The sequence below is a fragment of the Aulonocara sp. 'chitande type north' Nkhata Bay genome, linkage group LG11 (assembly GCF_057382095.1).
Source record: "Aulonocara sp. 'chitande type north' Nkhata Bay isolate Kocher_YH1m ecotype deep benthic linkage group LG11, A_spYH_male_GT1.1, whole genome shotgun sequence".
NCBI classification, from domain to species: Eukaryota; Metazoa; Chordata; class Actinopteri; order Cichliformes; family Cichlidae; genus Aulonocara; species Aulonocara sp. 'chitande type north' Nkhata Bay.
The window spans coordinates 20818844-20845160 of NC_141354.1; the positions used below are offsets into that span (position 1 = coordinate 20818844).

Below are 26317 nucleotides of genomic sequence, written 5' to 3' on the forward strand. Positions count from 1 at the left end.
TCTTCGACATCTTTAAGAGTTCTAAACAAATGTCTGTCCTCAACCAGAAAATCCTATTTACGCAAACGCACGTTCTTATCTGGTTCGCGTCTTTTATTGTGCGCACCTGCGGACCACTTATGTGCACATCAGATAACTTCATAAAAGTGAATGTGTCGTAATCCAGTTTGAATGTATCACACCCTTCCTGAAATCTTGCTGTAAAAATACGGAAGAAAGGAAAAGGAGAAGCTTGAAGATTAAAAGTCAGCAGACTTTCACTGTGGATAGAAGACTGAAGAAGAAATAGACAAAAGAGGTAAAAAAAAAAAAAAAACCATTCATTTAATGTTTTTTTCAAAATATCTTTAAAACACTAAACAATATTGTATAAAGGTGTTGACTGTGCTGGTCAAAAAATGTGTTAGTTTGAGAATCCACTGTTCAGTACAGTAGTAACAGTTTTTATTGTATTAGTGCTTTTGTTGAGCTGTAAAAAATATTTTGCTTTGGTCATTTATCTTTTGAGAACAGATCTTTGTTTACCAGAAAAACTTTAGGGTAATGATGTAGGCATACATAACTACGGAATAACCAAGCATGCCACATCCTCTATTACAATGTGTGATGTAAGATGTTGAATTCCCTTAATATCTCTTTACTTCATTTGCTCCAATAAAGTTTCTCACTGGAGGGAGAGACTGCACGTGCTGAGAATCAAGTCAGGATGTTTGTTCTGATCTGGGCATCTTTCTTTTTGTGTAAAAGAGTCAGTAATGCTGAAACAGGTTTGATTCTTCTTGTTTCTAATCTTGTAATTCCGCTTTATCATTTTTGTTTTATACGGTTATATGTGCAGGTGTGTGTGTGTGTGTGTGTGTGTGTGTGTGTGTGTGTGTGTGTGTGTGTGTGTGTGTGTGAGTATTAAAAGTGTTTTTTTGAAATGCATTCAGATTATAAGTATTCATTATTGAAGTAGAATTCATCATAAATTAATCCAACGATTCAAATGAACCAAATATTCTTTTCCTCTTTTTTTTTTTTTTTTTTTTACCTCCTTTGTATTAACAGTCACATCACAACAATGCAGTGGACAATACTGCATCGCACTTAGTGAGACACTAACAGCAGAGGCTGGACTCTGTGTTGTGATCCCGTGTTCTTTCACTACTGGTTTTGGATTTACACCCAAACATATAGTTTGGTACAAATGTGAAGCATATTCAAGATGTGACTATGATCACGAAATAATATTTCACAGCAACAAAAACAATATCCGTGTTCAGTATGGCTTTGAAGGACGTGTGTCACTCTTAGAGCCTGATATAAGACAGAACAACTGCAGCATCATCATTAATGATCTCAAAGAGTCGGATTCTGGATTGTATCGGATCAGAGTTAATGGTGAACGGAAATGGAGAGAAGATGGATTTGCATCTATTCAAAAGACAACTGTCTCAGTTGAAGGTACAAACACTGCATCAAAAAAAGGATGTTGAGAATAAATATTGGCTTTTGTGCTACTTTATTTATTAATTTTTGTCTCAAGTATGAAGGGATTTTCCCCATTATTTACCCCTGTGTGCTGTTAGAACGAAATACAACACTTTATGTTCCACATCTACCTGCTTAACATAATTTCCTATAATTTAAGCCAAAATATAAGTAGTTGATGAACTTCAGGCAGTTAACCAGATTATTCTTACGTTCTATGTTTCCACTAGGTCTTAGTCAGAAACCCAGAGTTAAGCTTTCAAATAAAGACATTTTTAACACTAAATATATATTCGTGAAATTATGTAACCCATTATAAATCATTCACACACATCATGAACTCTACACAGAACGTTCTTTAACAGCATTTGCATATTATAATATGTTCTTTTTCTTTCTCTGCATATTTATCATTGCTAAGTAATGCAAAAGTAATGTAGCAAGTAATATAACAAATTACTTTTTCTGACAAGTAGTTAACTAATGTGCTGCATTACTTTTAATAAATGTAACAAGCAATGTGCAATAAATTACTTTTTGAGTAACAACCCCAACATTGAAGACACAGTATAAGAGGATACTGGGGAACAACAAACTCACACACTATCAAACAGAAGCCAAAATTAAAAAAAAAAAAAAAAAAAAAGCAACAGGAGCTAATCGACTAAGAAAGACCTGATACAAGTTGAAGATACAAATCTGCTTGAATATAAAGAACAACAGAATCAACTAGAAAATACACAATACTAAAAAACAAAATAACTATATACACTGTATATCTATCTGCACTGAACATATATATTTTAACTTTCACGTAGAGTCTTAAGCACATGGTGTATTAAGGTGGTACAGTAACAGGGCAGTTAATGTAAGGGGAGAGTTCTCCTGAATAGCTCACTCTCCAACTCCGGTAACTACACACTCAACATTTTTCATGCAGCACAGACAAAACAGTAACACTGTAGCAGAGATCTTGAACACGTCATGATAAAATATCATATGATATAATCACACACACACACACACACTGTAAACCTACAATAAAGTGTTTTTATATATGAGAATCACCATTTTATGCATGTAACCTATTGTATAAGATAAGATTGTGCCACTTGCTGTGTAAGATATAATAATTAGGATTAATGTGCGATGTTTGACCGTGTCATGACCTATTGTGATAAGAAAAAGCCAAAGGGTCCTGACTGGCCTCTGGACGATTCAGGACGAGTGGGAAAGTTACCCAGCAGCAGGGGGCGGGGATACTGGTCACTATATATTAGGGGACCAGATGACACCCCAGCACTTTCTTCCTGCTGCTTCTTTCTGTCCATCTCTGTGTTGCTCTGCTGTCTGTGCTTGAGGCTGTACTGCTTTGCTTGCTTTCTGCTATGTAATTCTCTTGTTAAATGTCTGTATGTATTTTTCCTGCTGTTCATGTGATTCAATGTATTAAACTCAGTTCCAAGAATTCTACTTTTTTCCAGAGCATCTTTTTGAGTGCTTGATTTTAATTGGATCTAAAAAAAAAAAAAAAAGTTGAATCTCCACATCGTTGGTGGGATAAGGTTATCAGGATAGCTTCAAAATCTGCGACCACAGCGTGTCTGATTAGGTAGAGGATCAATAGGGCGCCCATAAAACAGGGGGACACTCCCATAGGGTTTAAAATCTGGGACTCTCCACCATTTGCTCTTAGAACTGGAAAGTCTTCTCGGATGAGAAGTGAAACGTCTTCAAAAAGCTAAAGAAGTCGAGACGCCTTTCTTTCCAAGCTCCTTAGACTAGAATGCCCTGGATGACTGAGAACCTTCACAGACAAAATAAACAGAAGGCAAATCAAAAGAAAACATAAACCCAAAACCATTAAAATAGTTATTGTTATGTAAGTATTGAAGACATAAACAATCACACTAGCAACCAAACCAAACCAATGAAACCAAAATCTAAGGAACATAACCAAACAGAGAGTATTTCATGAATTTAACATTCAAAAAATACTTCTGTCGATGTCCGAGACTCTCACATATCCTGCCTCTTTCTCTTTTTCTCTTGCACCTGTTTTTGTATTCATTGTATCTAACAAACCTAGAAATAAACCTACTTAACTTGTCCCAGTGCTCAGCAACAACCTATCTTTATAAAGTTTCAGTCATGGAGCATCTTTTTGTTGTTTTTAAAAAGGTTTGTTTTTTTCATTACTTGATGAGTTTTTTTATTAGAGCATATATAGTGCGATATAAAATAATAACTTCATAAAAGTGGGTCTGCCCTAATTCAATTTGAACATGTACTCACACTTCCTGAAATCCTGTTGTAAAAAGAAGGAAGAAAGAAAAAAGAGAAGTGAGGAAGAAAAACTTCAAGGATAAAGGTCAGCTGAGATCACGGTGGAGAGAGGAGTGGTGAAAGACCAGAGAAAAGAGGTAAAAAAACAAACATTTAATGTTTTTTGTGGAAAATATATTTTAAAACCCTAAATGAGCCGCAGGATTATATAAAAGTGTGAACTGTGCTGGTCAAAAAACTTGCTAGACGGAAGCCACTTCTTGAATTCATGAAATGATACAGATGACCTAAAGTTACATGGAATACGACAGAGAACATGCAGTTCTAACAGTTTGTTTTGTAATAGTGCTTTTGTTTACCTTTTGAATCTTTTGAGAACAGATCTTTGTGTGTGTTTACCATAAAAACTTTAGGGTAGTGGTGTTGGCACAGTCGGTAAAACTGGTACATAACTATGGAATAACCAAGCATGCAACATCCTGTATTGCGATGTGTGACGTAAAATGTTGCATTTCCTTTGTTCTAATCTCTCTTTACTTCATTTGCTGCAATAAAGTTTGTCTCTGGAGGGAGAGACTGAACGTCAAGTCAGGATGTTTGTTCTGATCTGGGCGACTTTCCTTTTTTGTGTGTGTGCTGAAACAGGTTTGAGTCTTCTTCTTTATATTCCTCTAATTCTGCTTTATTAGTGTTTTGTTTTATGCGGTTATGTGTGTGTGTGTGTGTGTGTGTGTGTGTGTGTGTGTGTGTGTGTGTGTGTGGTGAGTAAAAGTGTTTTTTTGACATGCAATCAAATTATAAGTATAAATTCATGTAACAGAATTTAGAGTTCACATAAATTAATAAGATCACTGTCACCTGACTTGTGCATTATACAACTATTCAGATGAACCAAATATTCTTTTCCTCTTTTTTTTACCTCCTCCTTTGTAATAACAGGCACATCACAACAATGCAGTGGACAATACTGCATCACACTTAGTGAGACACTAACAGCAGAGGCTGGACTCTGTGTTGTGATCCCGTGTTCTTTCACTACTGCTGTTGGATTTACACCCAAACATATAGTTTGGTACAAATGTGAAGCATATTCAAGCTGTATCTATGATGATGAAATAATATTTCACAGCAAAAACAATATCCGTGTTCAGTATGGCTTTGAAGGACGTGTGTCACTCTTAGAGCCTGATATAAGACAGAACAACTGCAGCATCATCATTAATGATCTCAAAGAGTCGGATTCTGGATTGTATCGGATCAGAGTTAATGGTGAACTGAATCGGAGAGGAGATCGATTTACATCTATTCAAAAGACAACTGTCTCAGTTGAAGGTACAAACACTGCATCAAAAAAAGGATGTTGAGAATAAATATTGGCTTTTGTGCTACTTTATTTATTCATTTTTTGTCTCAAGTATGAAGTGATTTTGCACATTTATTTACCCCTGTGTGCTGTTAGAACGAAATACAACACTTTATGTTCCACATCTACCTGCTTAACATAATTTCCTATAATTTAAGCCAAAATATAAGTAGTTGATGAACTTCAGGCAGTTAACCAGATTATTCTTACGTTCTATGTTTCCACTAGGTCTTAGTCAGAAACCCAGAGTTAAGCTTCCCACACTGACTGAGGGACAGCAGGCCACACTGACCTGTGTTGCTCCTGGTCTCTGCTCTGGATCTGTTCCTGAAATCACCTGGACATGGAGAGGAGCAGGAGGGACTGAATCTTACATTACAGGAAGCAGCACTTCTTTCAGGACTAAAACTCTAACTGCTTTCACACAAAGACACATTTCAACTCTGACTTTCAACTCCTCTGCTGAACACCACAACACCAATGTCACCTGTAAAATCCGCTTCACTGGAGAAAAAACTACGGAGGAGGCTTCAACTTTAAAAGTAAACTGTGAGTATTTTCACTATATAACTTTGTATGCTGAATTCTTTTGAAAGCAGTGTGCTCTCTTAGTCAGATGGTCTTACAGGAAAGAGAAAAAGAGAAGTTTTATTAATATGTCATTTTTATTTCTGTGTAACAGATGTTAAGGAAGTTAACATCACTGGGGGTACAAATGTGAAGGAGGGTGAAACTCTGAACCTGACCTGCAGTGTTGAAAGTTTTCCTCCATCTCTGATTATGTGGTCTAAACTTGGTTCTGATATAACCCTGCACAATGACACTGGATCAGCCACACTCTCTATAATTAATGCTACAACTGAACATTCTGGACAGTACGTCTGTACAGCAAAGCATATGAACAATATCCTGCAGGAAAACATCGATATAACAGTGATGTGTAAGTAAACTGCTTTTTTCAGTCAGGTGAAAATGGTGGATGGCTTTTTCTGTCCTGACACTTAACTGATCTTACACATTAATAAAGTACAAATAAGTAGTAATATTTATCTTGCCAACTAGCAAGGGCAACATTCATTTATAGAGTTGACAAATAGACATTTTTCACCTAGCCAAGCGTCCGTGTACCTACCTCTCAGATGTTTTGTTAACATGGAGCCAAACATCCTGATCAACTCGTTGTATGTGTCAGGGTTTCAGGTTTTCTTTTAATTTACCAGCAGGCTGTTTTCTTTTTTTTCTTTTCTTTTCTTTTCTTTTCTTTTCTTTATATATATATATATATATATATATATATATATATATATATATATATATATATATATATATATATATATATATATATATATATATATATATACTAAGTATTTGAGATATTTTTCCTCCTTAATAAACCGAATGTGTGTCACAGATAAATGGAAACTTTAGCTCAATGGGAATATAAGTGTTAATGAGGGCAAAACACTGTCTCAGCTACACTTGTCATGCAGAATGTGACAGTACATCGTACCAATGTTGAATGTGAAGTTAATATTTCACTAAAAATCATATTTTACCTTGGTTATTACGTTGTTTATATTTCTGATCATGTCTTTTCAGAGTTTTCAAAGATCCAAACTGTGCAAATCAAAGGAAACATTTGCAATAAACAAAATATCACAACAACATTGTGCACACTACGCATCAGTCAGCGGTGCAGAGATATCTACAGTAGCTACACAACAGTATGAATTTAGAGCAGAGGTTGGCAACCTGCAGGGAGATGTTTAGCTTCTCAGCTGTGGCTCCAGGAAACATAATTTATATATATCAATATGTAATCATATACATTTTTAATCAGAATCTGTCACAGTCCAGTATTTTGAGTTTATTATATTTCGGTTTAATTCTGCTTCATGGATTGTTTTCTTATTCTCGTAGTGATGATGATTATTATTTCTTGTTTCTGTTTATCCGTGCTTAAGGATTTGTTCTCAGTTATATCTCACGTTTAGTTTAGTTCAGGTTCCATGTGTCATTCTCTGTCTGTCTGTCTCTCAATGTAAAGTCTGCATGCTTGTTTAGTAATTCATGTTTCCTGTTTTATTGTGAAAGTCTTTGTCTTATGTTAGTGTGTGCAGCTTGGTTCCCCCGTCTCGTTAACCCTGATCTCTCCCAGCTGTGTCTCCCTCCTGTTGCCCATTCGCTGATTACCACCCTGTGTATATTAGCCCTGTGTTTTCCTGTGCTCAGTGTCGTGTCGTACCCTCAGACCCTGCCTGTGTGTTCCTGCTTGGTTTCATGGTTTGGTTTGGTTTGTGTTTTTGTTTTTGTTTCATGCCAGCAATAAAAGCTGTGGTTTTAGTTACATTTCGTCTCGGAGTCCTGCATTTGGATCCACATTTCCGCCTGCCCGCACACAGAGCCCTGACAGAATCAGAATACTTTATTGATCCTTGGGGGAAATTATTTATTTATTATTTATTATATCTATCTGTGTGTGTTTGGTGTGTATGTGTGTTTGCATGTGTTCTCTTCTGTCTTAGAGCAGCTCGTGTGAAACACTGTGGTTCTTACAGTACAGTTCTTCCCTGGATTGTTGCTGGTGTATCTCTCACTTTGAATGCCTTCTGCATAACCTACATATGGTTCCTCTGGTATGTTTCTCCACATGTATGTTTATGTTTTTGTTTGACTCTTTGAATGCAGTCAAGACTTTTAGACAATAATGAGGTTCTGTTTCTTCTCATCAAAGGAATTCAAGAAAAAAGGTGAACCTACATCAGGAGGAGAGAACCTACATGTCACTGCAAAAAGCAGATGTGTCACCAGATTATGATGTTCTTGCACAACATATAAACTGAAAAGTCAGGCGTCAGATTTCCAGTCACAAGTTTCAGAAAGCTGTGCTGTTGTAATGGCAGTCTGTTATTGTTTTGTTATTTTTTACATTGCATTGTAGGGAATGTTTTACATGTAATAAACTACACTTTTTATTTCAACTTATACATAGAGTCCATTAAAATTGTAAACAAAGGAGTCTGAAAGGCAGAACAACAGAAGACCACTAAGATTTATAGCACACAAAACGGATGCTGATTGGCTCAGAGAAGGCCGGCATGATCATCCAATGATGTCAGCACTGAGTTTGACAGCATGACAAGGTAGAAATTATGAAAAGAAAAGACTAGCAGCCAAACATCCAGAAAGTCAGGCAGAGGAATAATTACAGAGATGAATATATCACCTGGAAAATGACACAAAAAAAGTTTACAACTCTACCTTGAACTTTTCCTAAGAAATCATCCACAGGTACAAATTAGAGGCAACAATCTTTTTAAATCAGGGGTCTCAAACTTGAGCTGTGGGCCACTGCTGGCACTCATTGGATTACCACTTAATGTTTAAGTAATACAAAAAACCCAAACAAACAAACGAGAAAACACCTGCCAAACCTTTTGAAAATGTGGTGTTTTGTTTGCTTTTCTAAAAAAAAAAAAAAAAGTTTTATTTAAAAAACATGAACAACAACTAGCATGAAAGCCTGGGTACCACCGTGAGGTAGCTGACAACAGAGTGAAGGGCTGAGCTTGTCTTAAATGTCATTCTGCTGATTGCCATTGATGGATCACTGGCTGCAGAAGACCACTGAGAAAGGCTGCAGCAGATGGCCGCCCCTCCCTGAGCCTGGTTCTGCCGGAGGTTTCTTCCTGTTAAAATGAGTTTTTCCTTCCCACTGTCGCCAAAGTGCTTGCTCATAGGGGGTCATATGATTGTTTGGGGTTTTGTCTCTGCATGTATTATTGTAGGGTCTACTATACAATATAAAGTGCCTTGAGGCGACTGTTGTTGTGATTTGGCGCTGTATAAATAAAATTGAATTGAACTGAATTGCTGGGAGAAGCAGGTGAGAAAATAGGGCTACACCCTCATAGATGGGCACAGGAAAACACAGTGCCCAAGTCAAAAAACACCAGACACTCAGTTTTCTCTTGTTCCTTCCTTACCATTGCTAACTAACATATTCAGTGTATTGCCAAGCAAACACCTGCAAATCAATGTCAGAGTTTCACCTCTGATACTGCTGGATAAACAGAAACTCACTCAGGAACGAGGTCACACAGAGCTCTGGTTTACACTCACCGCGAGGGAAGCAGTTGTCTCCAACCCACTTCAACTTGCTTCCCCCTGCAGGTTGCTTTTATTCTTTACACACATGAATATTCATAAAGCTTGTTGCTGTGTTAACTAAGACAAATTACTATATATGTTTACAAAGTGTGTTGTGCAAGCGTGGTTATACGATGTGAGTGCAGCCCTACCAGGATGTTGTTGTTACCTTGTCCCGCCAGGTGGCTTCCTTCATTGAGTTGAGTCTGTTCTTCTCAAGGCAGATTTTTCTCATTATGAAGGTCGTGCACATACTCATATGCATGGGTTACATAGGGAGCAAACAAAAGCATTCTAGCTTTTTAAATGACAACCTACAACACATTAACCCTAACATTTATAGTCTTCTATTCTTACTACAGCTCATCATTTGTCAGCACTTCTCTTTACTTTTCTGTCCTCATAATTGTGCTTATTTTCATTTATGTTGTGTTTGCCTGGTAAGTTTGTATGTTTATTACATATAACTGATGTGTAATTTCTCTTTAACACCCTTTAAATTGAAAAGCTAGATTAAAAATGAGCACATAAAAAGTATATTGTTAAAGCTGTTTTTATTATCTTAACGGGGGTTTTTGCACATTTGTCAACCTCTGTGGGCAGCTAGAAAAATTGCATTTCTTTACAATGTTGTGAAACCTGTTGAACTTTACAGCTTTTTTGGACAAGTGTCAGGCAGTTATTCCTTAAGATATGTGCAAAAACAGACTCACAGAGTCTCACATTTAGAAGGGGTTTCTTCAGGGGGCGTATGTGATGTTTGATTTGGCAGATCTTTACACCGGATACCCTTGCTGACATAACCCTAAAGGGATGTGTGTTTTCTCTTTCAAAGCAAACACTGCTCCTGAACAAATTGCTTGTAGTACAGGCTATTCTTTTGTAAAAAAATAAAAAATAAAAAATAAAAAAATCTGTGTAATTCAAATACATCAAAATCATCAGATTTATGTGGTCACAGAGCAAGGTCATGATAAAAAAAATAATGCTGATGGGAAATCAGAAATGGAAACAGTAACAGGGACTAGATTACAGTTGCAGTATTTTGTTGTCCTTAAGGGCTCATCCTGCTTCAAGGTTCTGTAATTTTAAAGAAAGAGGGCCACTTGTATCGTTCGGCGATCGTGGCTCAAGAGTTGGGAGTTTGCCTTGCAATCGGAAGGTTGCCGGTTCGAGCCCCGGCTTGGACAGTCTCGGTCGTTGTGTCCTTGGGCAAGACACTTCACCCCTTGCCTACTGGTGGTGGTCAGAGGGCCCGGTGGCGCCAGTGTCCGGCAGCCTCGCATCTGTCAGTGCGCCGCAGGGTGGCTGTGGCTACAATGTAGCTTGCCATCACCAGTGGGTGGATGACTGGATATGTAAAGCGCTTTGGGGTCCTTAGGGACTAGTAAAGCGCTATATAAATACAGGCCATTTACCATTTGTATGTCAAAATTCATTTGCTCCTTTAATATGCACATAGCTGAAAGCAAGTTCATTGAAATTCAGTAAAAGAATTTTTGCATAATCTTCACAAAAGACAAACTTACTGAAAACAGATGAATTAGAAGAGGAATAAACAAGTAATGTTTAAAAGATTAAGGTCATTGTATATTAACCTGTGGACTGCTTAATACATGAACTGTGGCTCACATGTGTATGATTAAACTATAAGCTGTTAGAGAAGAAGTGCTGCAGCAATGTACATTTTTAAAAATCCATGTTTTTTTTAAATACATTACAGCTTTTTAACTTATTTTAGTTATCCGAAATCTAATAATGAACCAGCAAATGAGCAAAATGCGGACACCTAAAATCGCTTTAAGTATTCCCTTTACATAAACAACAACACATCTTTCTTTCTTTCTTTTTATATTAGAATAGAATTTTAGTAATGCAGATTTTTACAAAATGCTAACGTATTTTAATTGGCACAAAAAAAATTCTGTTCTTTGAAGGGAATATGATTGAATCTGTGATGCAACAACCCTGCCAGGAGGAGAGTTTCTTCCTAAAACACAGACACTAGTATACATTAAGTAGACATTTAGTATTTGTTTGATCAAAAAATAGTAATGATGAGAAAACTTATTCTAGAGGCTTCTTAGTAAAGCTGAATTGTTGTCAAAAAGTTGATACACAGATCCCTAATGTTGAAACATGAAAGAAGCAGCCATGTTGGTCAACTCATGGTAGTGCAAATCCATGCAATATTCATTTTATGTATAAACATTTCATAAAGTAGTGAAGGTAAGATTACAGATGAGGATGTCGCATTCAGTCATCATGACTTTAAGAAGAACATTTTGAAGGATTATTGTGATTCAAAGTTCAGTTCTTGTCCTTCTCAATTGGTCCACACTACCCTACAAGTATAGCACATTTAAAATACTTTTTAATGATATCTGCCCAGTTTAATTTATATTAACACATATTTATTGTGTAGTTCTCTTCACGACAACACAGACACAGGTTGGTTCTTTGAAACGGGCATTTATTACTTGGGCTTTCTCTCCTCCTTAGCTTCACCATCGCCAGTACGCAGTGAGAACTGGTCAAGAGTGAATAGTACAAACCAATTAGCAACTTTACAGTACAAGTATTAAGTCCAAACACAAATAAAAACATTTCTCAAATGACAAATACCTTGTTGACTGCTTGTCCTGAAAAGACGTCTTTAAATCCTTGTGTTGCTTTTCTTTCAATAAACCTTTAGCTTACCCCACAGACGGACAGCATTTGGGCAGAACGTCCGTTCTGTCTTCCTCAATTTATTAGAAAATGCTCAACATTCAACTTGTTTAAGGCACAGGTTAAAAACTAGTTATGGACAAATCAAGTGTGTGATCATGTATAAGTTGTGTAGTTTTAATGTTTTATTTGGGAATAGAAAAGTCTCGTGTGCTCTCGTTAAGGGTGTTGTCACGAAAAACTAGCTCTTACACTTTACACATGTACATTTCAAATAAAGACATTTTTAACACTAAATATATATTCGTGAAATTATGTAACCCATTATAAATCATTCACACACATCATGAACTCTACACAGAACGTTCTTTAACAGCATTTGCATATGTTCTTTTTCTTTCTCTGCATATTTATCATTGCTAAGTAATGCAAAAGTAATGTAGCAAGTAATATAACAAATTACTTTTTCTGACAAGTAGTTAACTAATGTGCTGCATTACTTTTAATAAATGTAACAAGCAATGTGCAATAAATTACTTTTTGAGTAACAACCCCAACATTGAAGACACAGTATAAGAGGATACTGGGGAACAACAAACTCACACACTATCAAACAGAAGCCAAAATTAAAAAAAAAAAAAAAAAAAAGCAACAGGAGCTAATCGACTAAGAAAGACCTGATACAAGTTGAAGATACAAATCTGCTTGAATATAAAGAACAACAGAATCAACTAGAAAATACACAATACTAAAAAACAAAATAACTATATACACTGTATATCTATCTGCACTGAACATATATATTTTAACTTTCACGTAGAGTCTTAAGCACATGGTGTATTAAGGTGGTACAGTAACAGGGCAGTTAATGTAAGGGGAGAGTTCTCCTGAATAGCTCACTCTCCAACTCCGGTAACTACACACTCAACATTTTTCATGCAGCACAGACAAAACAGTAACACTGTAGCAGAGATCTTGAACACGTCATGATAAAATATCATATGATATAATCACACACACACACACACACTGTAAACCTACAATAAAGTGTTTTTATATATGAGAATCACCATTTTATGCATGTAACCTATTGTATAAGATAAGATTGTGCCACTTGCTGTGTAAGATATAATAATTAGGATTAATGTGCGATGTTTGACCGTGTCATGACCTATTGTGATAAGAAAAAGCCAAAGGGTCCTGACTGGCCTCTGGACGATTCAGGACGAGTGGGAAAGTTACCCAGCAGCAGGGGGCGGGGATACTGGTCACTATATATTAGGGGACCAGATGACACCCCAGCACTTTCTTCCTGCTGCTTCTTTCTGTCCATCTCTGTGTTGCTCTGCTGTCTGTGCTTGAGGCTGTACTGCTTTGCTTGCTTTCTGCTATGTAATTCTCTTGTTAAATGTCTGTATGTATTTTTCCTGCTGTTCATGTGATTCAATGTATTAAACTCAGTTCCAAGAATTCTACTTTTTTCCAGAGCATCTTTTTGAGTGCTTGATTTTAATTGGATCTAAAAAAAAAAAAAAGTTGAATCTCCACATCGTTGGTGGGATAAGGTTATCAGGATAGCTTCAAAATCTGCGACCACAGCTTGTCTGATTAGGTAGAGGATCAATAGGGCGCCCATAAAACAGGGGGACACTCCCATAGGGTTTAAAATCTGGGACTCTCCACCATTTGCTCTTAGAACTGGAAAGTCTTCTCGGATGAGAAGTGAAACGTCTTCAAAAAGCTAAAGAAGTTGAGACGCCTTTCTTTCCAAGCTCCTTAGACTAGAATGCCCTGGATGACTGAGAACCTTCACAGACAAAATAAACAGAAGGCAAATCAAAAGAAAACATAAACCCAAAACCATTAAAATAGTTATTGTTATGTAAGTATTGAAGACATAAACAATCACACTAGCAACCAAACCAAACCAATGAAACCAAAATCTAAGGAACATAACCAAACAGAGAGTATTTCATGAATTTAACATTCAAAAAATACTTCTGTCGATGTCCGAGACTCTCACATATCCTGCCTCTTTCTCTTTTTCTCTTGCACCTGTTTTTGTATTCATTGTATCTAACAAACCTAGAAATAAACCTACTTAACTTGTCCCAGTGCTCAGCAACAACCTATCTTTATAAAGTTTCAGTCATGGAGCATCTTTTTGTTGTTTTTAAAAAGGTTTGTTTTTTTCATTACTTGATGAGTTTTTTATTAGAGCATATATAGTGCGATATAAAATAATAACTTCATAAAAGTGGGTCTGCCCTAATTCAATTTGAACATGTACTCACACTTCCTGAAATCCTGTTGTAAAAAGAAGGAAGAAAGGAAAAAGAGAAGTGAGGAAGAGAAACTTCAAGGATAAAGGTCAGCTGAGATCACGGTGGAGAGAGGAGTGGTGAAAGACCAGAGAAAAGAGGTAAAAAAACAAACATTTAATGTTTTTTGTGGAAAATATATTTTAAAACCCTAAATGAGCCGCAGGATTATATAAAAGTGTGAACTGTGCTGGTCAAAAAACTTGCTAGACGGAAGCCACTTCTTGAATTCATGAAATGATACAGATGACCTAAAGTTACATGGAATACGACAGAGAACATGCAGTTCTAACAATTTGTTTTGTAATAGTGCTTTTGTTTACCTTTTGAATCTTTTGAGAACAGATCTTTGTGTGTGTTTACCATAAAAACTTTAGGGTAGTGGTGTTGGCACAGTCGGTAAAACTGGTACATAACTATGGAATAACCAAGCATGCAACATCCTGTATTGCGATGTGTGACGTAAAATGTTGCATTTCCTTTGTTCTAATCTCTCTTTACTTCATTTGCTGCAATAAAGTTTGTCTCTGGAGGGAGAGACTGAACGTGCCGAGAATCAAGTCAGGATGTTTGCTCTGATCTGGGCGACTTTCCTTTTTTGTGTGTGTGCTGAAACAGGTTTGAGTCTTCTTCTTTATATTCCTCTAATTCTGCTTTATTAGTGTTTTGTTTTATGCGGTTATGTGTGTGTGTGTGTGTGTGTGTGTGTGTGTGTGTGTGTGTGTGTGTGTGGAGAGTAAAAGTGTTTTTTTGACATGCAATCAAATTATAAGTATAAATTCATGTAACAGAATTTAGAGTTCACATAAATTAATAAGATCACTGTCACCTGACTTGTGCATTATACAACTATTCAGATGAACCAAATATTCTTTTCCTCTTTTTTTTACCTCCTCCTTTGTAATAACAGGCACATCACAACAATGCATTGGAGAATACTGCATCACACTTAGTGAGACACTAACAGCAGAGGCTGGACTCTGTGTTGTGATCCCGTGTTCTTTCACTACTGCTGTTGGATTTACACCCAAACATATAGTTTGGTACAAATGTGAAGCATATTCAAGCTGTATCTATGATGATGAAATAATATTTCACAGCAAAAACAATATCCGTGTTCAGTATGGCTTTGAAGGACGTGTGTCACTCTTAGAGCCTGATATAAGACAGAACAACTGCAGCATCATCATTAATGATCTCAAAGAGTCGGATTCTGGATTGTATCGGATCAGAGTTAATGGTGAACTGAATTGGGGATACGATGGATTTTCATCTAGTCAAAGGACAACTGTCTCAGTTGAAGGTACAAACACTGCATCAAAAAAAGGATGTTGAGAATAAATATTGGTTTTTGTGCTACTTTATTTATTCATTTTTTGTCTCAAGTATGAAGTGATTTTGCACATTTATTTACCCCTGTGTGCTGTTAGAACGAAATACAACACTTTATGTTCCACATCTACCTGCTTAACATAATTTCCTATAATTTAAGCCAAAATATAAGTAGTTGATGAACTTCAGGCAGTTAACCAGATTATTCTTACGTTCTATGTTTCCACTAGGTCTTAGTCAGAAACCCAGAGTTAAGCTTCCCACACTGACTGAGGGACAGCAGGCCACACTGACCTGTGTTGCTCCTGGTCTCTGCTCTGGATCTGTTCCTGAAATCACCTGGACATGGAGAGGAGCAGGAGGGACTGAATCTTACATTACAGGAAGCAGCACTTCTTTCAGGACTAAAACTCTAACTGCTTTCACACAAAGACACATTTCAACTCTGACTTTCAACTCCTCTGCTGAACACCACAACACCAATGTCACCTGTAAAATCCGCTTCACTGGGGAAAAAACTACGGAGGAGGCTTCAACTTTAAAAGTAAACTGTGAGTATTTTTACTATATAATTTTGTATGCTGAATTCTTTTGAAAGCAGTGTGCTCTCTTAGTCAACTGGTCTTGCTGGAAAGAGAAAAAGAGAAGTTTCATTATTGTGTAATTTGTATTTTTGTGTAACAGATGTTAAGGAAGTTAACATCACAGGGGGCACAAATGTGAAGGAGGGTGAAACTCTGAACTTAACCTGCAGTGTTGAAAGTTTTCCTCCATCTCTGATTATGTGGTCTAAACTTGGTTCTGATATAACCCTGCACAATGACACTGGATCAGCCACACTCTCCATAATTAATGCTACAACTGAACTTTCTGGACAGTACGTCTGTACAGCAAAGCATATGAACAATATCCTGCAGGAAAACATCAATATAACAGTAATATGTAAGTAAATAACCTTGTGCTTTTAGACAGAGCTTTTTTTTCACTCAGTCATCTGAAAATATGAGTTCAGAGAAATTAAACAACTGTAGTCAGACACTTTTAAATATGAAGCTGTCCCACATCTATGTAAAGAGCCATTGGAACCCATTTCTTATATTTTAAAATAATAGGCACATTGTGCTTTGGATATAATGCTTAGCATTGCTGTCATGAGCTTCCAGCATCTATCTTAATGTCTTTCTTCATTGCTTATAACTTCAGTCACAGACAGCAACACTGACATCTGCTAATGGTGGATGGCTTTGTCTGTCCTAACACTTAACTGACTTTGCACATTAATAGTGTCAGGGTTCCTGGGTCGGTGACCCAGTGTTTACAGTTTTGTTCATGTTCAGTTTATTTTGCCACTTCCATGTGCTCACTTGCTGCTTTTCCTGTGTCAGCTCGTCTTGTGTCATTAGCCAGATTATGTTCAGCTGTGTACTCACCGGTCTCTCATTATCATCCTCATCAGTCTGTGTATTTAAGCCCTCTGTTTCTACTCGTTCACTGTCGTGTCATTGATGATGTTGGTGTTATGTTGTCCTTCTCGTGTGTTCCCTCAGTTCAGTCAGCCATTCAGTTGTCCAGCCAGTCAGTGTCCGTTCACCCGTTGTTCATCCACTCCTTATAATAAACCTTCACCAGTCTTCACCTACCTGCGAGTCCTGCGTTTGGGTTCCTTCTTCCTCGCCTCCACACAACGCCTGACAAATAGAGTACAAATAATAGGTTAAACTGGCCATTATTTCTGAAGCCAACTAGCAAGGGCAACAACATTTATTATAGTCGACAAACAGAGATTTGTCACCTAGCTCACCATCTGTGTACCTACTTCCCAGATGTTTTGTTAACATGGAGCCAAATATCCCAATCAACTCGTTGTATGTGTCAGGGTTTCAGGTTTTCTTTTTATTTACCACCAGGCTGTTTTGTTCAGTGTTGAGCAAGTTACTTTGAAAAAGTAATTAATTATAGTTACTAGTTACTTCTTCAAAAAAGTAACTGAGTTAGTAACTGAGTTACAATATTCTAAAAGTAATTAATTACTTGAAAAGTAACTATTGCGTTACTTTAAAAAAAAAAAAACGTTCACCCTCTGGGGTCCAGGGTATAATTGGGCATTTTTAACTACTTTTGATTTTCCCTCCACATTTTACCTTTAAAAACGATTTACTTTACCTTGTTTGGTATCTTCCTTTTCAGCACAACCTCACGTGTCTGAATTTACAATCATGTTTTCATTTTTTACATACTGTATTAACTCAATTGATCTAAAATTGGACAAATAACATAAAATCAGAGTAGAAAAAGTTATATTTTTACTGTAACAACCACAAACATGTTTAATGAATCATATTTCATAACTTTAAATGCAAATACAAATTGTCAGTTTTAAAATCATATGCACAAGTTTTGCAAACAACAAAGTTATTTGCATCCATTTAACTTTTACCTTGATTTTTTAAATAACCATTTCAAACTATTTACAGAACAATCAGCTGTTCTGCATTCAATAAGATGCCACACAAATTATTTGTGCCACTCCAAATATTCCTGTCCACTATAAAGGAGAACATCACAGCCTGATACCTGCAGGTCTGACAGCAGCAGGTGTATCACTCCTGTTTCTACCTGGAGACAGCAGTCGCCTCATTGTTCTGACACACAACATAAAACTATCCACAACACTACACACTAACTACACAAGACAACACATTAACTACACACCCCAAACACGCTAAACGTCACAAATCTCTCACATCAAAAAAACTCCCTCTCTCTCTCTTTTTCTGCTGTCTCTCTCTCTCTCTCTCTCTCTGTCACTCCTAAAACTTCCCCTGTTTTGTTTTTTGTTTTTTTGTTTTTTGTTTTGCTCATAAGCAGAGAGTGCTTGCTAGCGCTGTCCTTACACAGTAAATGTGACGAAACTATTGAGGAAAAAACGCCGCGTATATATTGTTTATCATGACTCTGGTTTTACGTGGCCTATCAACAGTTTAAAAACTGGTAAATATCACCTTGTTGCTTTGTAATGAAGGTGATATTGTAATGTGCCCCACAGATATAAGGACACCTCAAATCATTGGGAATACAATCATAAAGGAGGGAGATGTTCTGAATCTGACCTGCAGTGTTGAAAGTTTTCCTCCATCTCTGATTATGTGGTCTAAACTTGGTTCTGATATAACCCTTCACAATGACACTGGATCAGCCACACTCTCCATAATTAATGGTACAACTGGACATTCTGGACAGTACGTCTGTACAGCAAAGCATATGAACAATATCCTGCAAGAAAACATCAACATAACAGTGATGTGTGAGTAAGCAATTTTATCCTTTAGACAGAGCTTTTTTCACTCAGGTAAATAAAAATATTGTATTCAGACACTTTTAAATATGTCAAGCTGCCTCAACATGTATGTATTAAAGAGCCATTGGAAACCATTTCTTATTATTTAAAATAACTTAACTGAAAGTTGTGGCACATTGTGCTCTGGGTGTAATGCTTAGCATTGCTGTCAACAGTATCTGGCATCTATGTTAACGTCTATGTTCCTTGCTTACAACTTCCTGTCAAAGACAGCAACACTGACATTTGCTAGTGGTGGATGGCTTTGTCAGTCCTGACACTTAACTGACAGCACAGACCTTTACAATGAAACTAATTTGCACAATGACACTGGATCAGCTACACTTGTCATCCCAAATGTGATAAGAATACACTGAACTGTATATCTATACATCTGTACAGCAAAATATCTGGAGACAAATTTGACTTTACCTTTTTGAATAGTTTTATGATGGTTGTTACCACAGGGGACAACTAAGCTGATTATTATTTTTTCCCATTTTATTTCAATTATTTTCTTCATTCTGAAAAAAACTACTGCAATGTTCTCCACAGATATAAGGACACCTCAAATCACTGGGAATACAATCATAAAGGAGGGAGATGTTCTGAATCTGACCTGCAGTGTTGAAAGTTTTCCTCCAGCCCTTATCATGTGGAGAGACCTTAGCTCTAAAACAAACAGCAAAGATACTGGAGCTTACACTGACCTGCAAAATGACAGTGGCTCAGCTACACTTGTCATCCAGAATGTCACAGCAGAAGATTCGGGATATTACACCTGCACAGCAACACATCCAGACACAACTGTAACATCATCTGTCAGTGTGATTGTGTCTTGTAAGTAGATAGTACGGTTGTTTGATGTGAAGTTCATATTTACACTTAAAATCATACCTTACCTTGTTTATATTTCTGGTCATGTGTTTTCAGGGTTTTCAAAGATCCAGGATGTCTCTGAATGTGTGCTTCAAGCAGAGGTTTTGACCTGTGTGTGTATCAGTGAAGGGTTTCCTTTACCTACCATCAAATGGCCACTCCTTGGAAACCACAAAGAGTACGCTATCAAAACGACTGTGTCAAACCACACAGTCAACAGCACTGTCAGTCTAAAGGTAAAAAACTATGGCAACAGCACTGTTGAATGTGTCAGCAACAATGAAAAGGGAGAAGCAAAAAAAAATCTAATGATCCGAAGTGTGTCCGATACAGTGGGTATGTATTCTAATTTTCATAAGTGAGACCTTTGCATTTATAAAAACATTAGAAAATCAATTAATTGGACTGTATATAATTGAAAGCATCTTTGAAATTACCTTTTTCATGTTGTTCCATTTGAGTACAGCTGACTCATCGGTTTTGAACGTGGGATATTTAGAAATCATCATTGCCTTTTTGATTGGAGTAGTTCTTTCTGCAGTTGTTTGCTGTTTGATTAAAAAATCTTCAAGGTACGACACTTATTTTTATTATATTTTCGTTTGTTTTTTTTTTAAATAGATGTATTTACACTTGACTTTAATAATGTAAAACCCTTTTATTCAGAAAAAAAACAAAGAATTCTGGAAATTTGGATGAGACTTTGGAGATGGTAACAAGTCAAGACGATCCACAGGTATTTATGTTCATTTGGCTTTTTTTTTTCTTTTTCTTTTTTACATAATTATAAAGTATTTAATTGTGCACAAATATCCTCATTACTGAAATATACATATTTAGTCTTTTGGTTTTCTATATCGTTTTAACGTACTAAAAGATCTGCAAGGATAAACAAGTACTGGAGATAGGTTACTGTGTATTCATGATGCCTTTGAACTACGTCCAACCTCTATCAGTCTGTTTCATCAGCATTTGCTTAAGGAAAATATATGCAATAAAAGAGGACAGAGAAAAAGAAAACTCATCTTTTTTTTTAGATAGATATAATTTATTTCCAACATGCAAATATAATCAAATTATATTTGATTATATTTGCTTCAAAGTTTTGCAATTTTAAAAAATAGGGACAGATCAGTACCAAAAATTAATTGGTTCTTTACCCAAAAAATTTACCCAAAAGGGTAAGTTTTGCATAATCCTCCTAAATCACTGAAAACAGATAAATCAACATAATCCCAGTTATTCTCATTAAGATTATTTCATGAAAACACTGTGGACTATAACATAGGAAAGCTGAACCACATATAGGTCCATAATTTGTTGGATAAAGACAGAATTTCTGTAGTTTTGCCTCTGTACACAGCCACATCAGATTTTTAATCAAACAATCAATGTAATAGACTTTCATCTTTAATTAGGAGTTTTACCAAAAAAAATGCATAAATTGAAGTTTCTGTTAGATAGTATGTCTTATAGTACAGTCAGCACCATGATTTCTGTCTTTCTTGCTGCTATTTCAAACACCACAACTTAAACTTAATGGAAAAATGTAAGGAATGTGTAAGCATTGTGAAAAAGTAATTTAGGTTTGAATCAACCTGATTTTCAACCCACAGAAGAAAGAACTGCATGACATGATTTTGACATTAGTATTGCAGTATTGCAGATTACCCAGATAGACACAATCTAATGTGCAATACTGGGTTTTTGGAGGCTGGTAATTGACTTGTATCATTTACGTTGTACCTAGCACATATATGATGGTCAGGAAACACAAGACAATCAGTCCAACCCACAAGAAGAAGTCGAAGATGAAAGTGTGGCAGCAGAGAAAGACGTGCCTGAAATCAGCGGTGCTCCGCAAGAAGTGGAGTATGCAGACATTGATTTTTCCCTATTGAAAAGAAACAGCAAGTCAGAGAGAAAGCAAGAAAGCACAAAAACGGAGTATGCTGAAATTAAGAAAGCAATAAAAGACAAACAGGAAGATGAAATGGTGAAGGGCGAGGAGGAGGAGATGATGACAGAGATGGACCTGAAACAGTCTGAACTAGAAAAGGAGAAAGAGGAAGACGAGCCAGTGTACTCCACTGTGAATGATGTAATCGACAAAATTTGAGTTTCATTGTGGGTTTCCCTCGGATGAATGTTCTTTGATCTGGTGGTTTTGTGTATGAATAATTCCACTTTGAACCATTTTTCTCACACTGTCATCTCCACACCTCTGCGTCTTAAAGTAGGGGCTCTGCAAAATAAGGACTGGAACTTGGACATAATTTCCTAATCCCTCTGTTATTTTGCTGTCATGTTTTTGGTTTAATAACCTTTTCAGGTAACATTTTAAATGTTTTATTATGCAAGGGTAAGTGTGCTTCTTTGGACTGAACACATTTGCCTAACATGTAAAAGGTCCCCAGTCAGGACCAAGAGAAGACAGCAGGCACAAACCAAGCCTCAGGGCATCACAGCTAGTGTACTCCTAGTTTACATCCCAGTCCCCATTAAATAGGAGTGTTATGCCTCAAAGATCATCAGGCATAAAATCTGAGCCAAATCCTATCAGGTGTGGCAATACTAACTTACCTAGATTGTTTAAGGATAAATACTTGCTTGAAACGTCCAACAGGTGAGCACTCTTTAATGGGCAATATTGTTCTCATTCTGGGAAAATGTTACTCAACAAATTCTTCCCGGGATGCTTTTCTCTCTGGACATTCTTTCATAGCTTAATGAGATTAATAATTTGTCTTGAGTATAAAACATGTCTACTGTAGGTTAAATGCCCTCTGCACATTTGTTACACTCACCAGCAGAGGGCAGAGTTAACCCTTAAGTCAGACTGTATCTTGTGGTCTGTCATGAGACTGTGAACCTGGTGCTTCTGCACTGACAGCTTGTATATTTTGCCTGGTCCTGCTTGGTGAGGTAAAAAAACAAACAAAAAAAAAAACGTTAGATTTTCTACACCTCTGTTTCTCCATTTAATTTGTGTAAAACAAGCACATTGTAAACTGTTAAAACTGGTCCATATTTTACTCACCTGTTTCATATCCTTTGTATTTTTTCTGTGTGTCATTGTGTGGTGTAAATGTCTTCAACTTTTTTAATTTAAATAATTAATATCTAATTGAATTAGTAAATAATTAGTAAGCATGCACAAATCACACTTTGTATTTGTTTTTTGATTCCTTATGTTAAATTATGCTGGACTAATTCCTGATAGTGTCTGCACAACACTCCACCAAGGACCAACTGTCCAACTGTCACTGTGATCCACTGGTCTAAGCAAAAGTAGTAAAGACACAAATACCATTGCAAATTCTAATACTACAAAGTATTGCAATCATATTGCCTGCTGACTGTGGGTTAGTGGTAGTGATGGGCAAAGCGAGGCTTTGCGGAACTTTGACGCATTTATGCAGGACTTGTATCATGGATTAAAAATAATCTGACACCCGTCTCCACAGTGACACACCTTCACCCACTCTTTTGCTAATCGTCACATTTTGATAAAAGCTATCTGTGGCACAGACAAGCACTGCACACACACACACACACACACAAAACGGCGCATACTCATTATTACCACATGTTTGGGTGGATGGGTTTGTTTCCGTTCCGTTCATTCACAGTAGCAATACTCCTGCACATGGGAGTTAGAGCTGAAAATTTGTGCCTGTTTAAGTTTTCTCCTTGAAAGCAGAGGCAGTTTCTCTTGAGATCATTTAATAATTTTTCAGCACAATGCATTACTCTCTCTTTCTCTGCTTGTGGAACTCATTGGAGTCAGCAGGGGAGCTGGTCCCAGGTAGGGACTACTTGCGTGACCCCACCCCAGGGAAAAGGGTAACATCTCCTGGGTCTAGGAGCCGATTGTCTCTCCGGGGTTGAGGATATCTGGACCTGGGGTGTAGAGTATGTTTGGGGAGTGTGAGTGTGTGTAAGGTGTCGATTTCTGTTTGTCTCCACGTTGGGTGAGTGCTGAGTATTTGTATATGTGTTCATGAGGGTGGGAATGCATGTTTGTGTCTGTGTGTGCCTGTTTGTCTGTGTCTATATCTATGTCTTAATCCTGTGGTAAATCATGTTGCTTCATTTTTTAATTTTTAATTTATTTATTTTTTAGTGGAAATTAAGTCCTGTTTGATTATGGAATGATATGAGGCCTGAGTGAGGCAGGAAGATATTTGTGGAAGTTTAGTCATACTTAGAGATGTCAGCAAATGACCACCAGATATTAGAGCAAGAAGATGAAAGTTCAGGCAAAGGAAAAAGCAGCTTTTGATGAGTCTGAGAAGTCCATTATGGATAAAAGGAATTGTGTAAGCTAGTTCTCTGAAGTTCTGGGATTTGGTTTGTAAAGCCCATACAGGACACCGGCCTGTGAAGGGAATCTTTTCATGGCAGCTTTGTTGAAATCTATTTAGGAGAGCTCTCACTTTCCAGAGGGCTTTATTATTCCCCCCCTTATCACAGACGTCAAGATCATTTGTTACTTTGACAGGCTGCCAAATGCTGAAGAATCTGTCTCAACCTATTGACCTGTTATAACCAGGAACCATTGTTGCTTGTTTTATGTTTGAGATCAGAGGTCCACTTATTTGATGGCCATGGGCCGCATTTCCTGTTTTCCTGTTTTATAAAATGAATGAATAAATAAATAAAATTTCAAGTCATTTGAAGACTGGCATTAATGCTACTTTCACTTCAGAAATGGGCATCGCCCTCTGGTTTGTGTGCTCTGATATATTTTTTTTCTAAAACCTGGTTGCCTGTTTTCTGTGTGGTGTAATCAGACAACTACATGTTGGTGGTTGTGGTTGTGGGCAGCGGTGTCCTCTTTTCATTTTTCAACTAAACAAATCAATAAAAAAACAACCCGATTTCAGTATGTTGAAATTGAATTAATAAAGACAGGAGAAGTAGAATTTAATGTACTTTAGCATATATATTGTGTGTGTGTGTGTGTATGTGTGTAAATTCAACTGAAAAATTGTTTATGTCTTCTAAATTCTAAATGTCTATTTATTTCCTATCTTATTCATAGCCTTTTCCTTTTTTGTTTTCTTTAGGTCACGAGCAGTTGTCCAAGCATTTCACTACATATCGTACTGTGTATGACTGTGTACGTGACAAATAAAAATTTGAATTTGAATTTAAATATTGTAATGCCCAAAGGTTTCAGAGCCTATTAAACAACAACGTGAAGTATGGACGATGGCTGAAAATGTGAGGTAAATGAGTGAATGTTTTGTTTTGGAAGAGGTAAAATAACTGTACATTTATGAGATCCCAATAAATGAAAATTAAGACTCTTTTTGTAAAGAAAGCCCATGTGGTACAAATGTGACCTCAATAGAAAAAGAAATGGTGTTTGACGTAGTGTTCTCAGACTCATGTCTCTGACAGAGAAGAAAAATTAGTTGCTTGGTATTAAGAGGAAATAGGGCGACGTTAATAAAGTTATTGATACTCCAACATCTCGAATTAAAGTTTCACACAATGACATAATGTGATGTGAGAAGAAGTTTTAGCTCTGCATCTAGTACCAAACCAAGAAAAAATAATCTCCAACAGAGTACAAAAAAAACCTTCCTGGGAATGTGTTGAAGTGCAAAGAGAGGTAACAAAAGAGGAGGAGCCCTTCCCAGGAGGGTGGCACGGATGCCCCTCCGGTGGACCTCCTTGGGGTCTCGCACTCTGGGACCTCTGGATGTCTGGGGCCTGGATCTCCTCCATGCCTGCTTCATGCCCTGGGGTACAGGGCTATGGCTCTCTACATCCTCTTGCAGACCATTACATGTGGAAACCATTTGAATACAAGCGCGCTGATCCACACAGGTGTGCACACAGGTGTTCACTGCTCGTAGACTTAAATTACACCTTTCTTGGCTGCTACTTCAAAGCACATTGTGCAATGTCTGTCCTGCGTGCTGCACAACAACATTCAATATTTAGTATTTACTGCTGTTTACACTTAGCTAGATTAATGCGATGGTGTTGTGTTTAGTATGTTGCTTTGTTTTTTTTTTGCTTGTTTTCTCTTCTTTCTCTCTCAACAGGTGATCCAGGAGATTTTTTTCCCCCTTTCTCACTGTCCCTCTCCCCTTCTGTTTTTCTTTTCCTTCCTTTTTCTTTCTCCCTTTCCTATCCCTCACTCATGTCTGTCCCATCTGTAACAACTGAAAATAAAATAAAATAAATAATAAAAACAAAGGTCGATCAAATGGACCAATACGGCAATGCCACGATGATCCATTTGGCAAAATAAATCCATTGGGTATCCTTGTTGGTCTTCAGACAACAATTCTGATGGCTAAAGAACCAAATGGGACAGGCAAAAAAATAAATAAATAAAAATAAAATAAATAAATAAAATGTGTCCTTGAACCAACACAGCTGATTTAAATGGCTAAATTAGCTCCTTAACATGTCCCGAAGTTCTCCAGAGGCCTGGTAATGAACTAATCATGTGATTCAGGTGTGTTGACCCAAGGTGAAATGTAA

General features: G+C 36.9%; 1 protein-coding gene across 8 annotated transcripts; it reads left to right on the forward strand.

Annotated features, from left to right (window-relative positions):
• Window positions 1-146: 146 nt before the first annotated feature.
• On the forward strand, window positions 147-25145 carry LOC147318871 (sialic acid-binding Ig-like lectin 14). Of its 8 annotated transcripts, XM_086311063.1 has the most exons (12): window positions 1471-3896; window positions 4316-4404; window positions 4699-5091; window positions 5351-5671; window positions 5805-6062; window positions 16279-16536; window positions 18641-18898; window positions 19487-19771; window positions 19865-20146; window positions 20277-20382; window positions 20477-20546; window positions 21561-25143. In XM_086311063.1, the coding sequence occupies exons 2-12, from the start codon at window positions 4353-4355 to the stop codon at window positions 21927-21929; spliced, it is 2652 nt and encodes an 883-aa protein (XP_086167189.1). In that variant the 5' UTR covers window positions 1471-3896; window positions 4316-4352; the 3' UTR covers window positions 21930-25143. The 8 variants fall into 8 exon arrangements, with proteins under 8 accessions (XP_086167186.1, XP_086167187.1, XP_086167188.1 ...); XM_086311056.1 differs by lacking the exons at window positions 1471-3896; window positions 4316-4404; window positions 4699-5091; window positions 5351-5671; window positions 5805-6062 and adding exons at window positions 14305-14363; window positions 14783-14880; window positions 15173-15565; window positions 15825-16145 and having other exon boundaries at window positions 21561-25145; XM_086311058.1 differs by lacking the exons at window positions 1471-3896; window positions 4316-4404; window positions 4699-5091; ... (1 more) ...; window positions 5805-6062; window positions 16279-16536 and adding exons at window positions 14306-14363; window positions 14783-14880; window positions 15173-15565; window positions 15825-16145 and having other exon boundaries at window positions 21561-25145.
• The last annotated feature ends 1172 nt before the right edge of the window (window positions 25146-26317 follow it).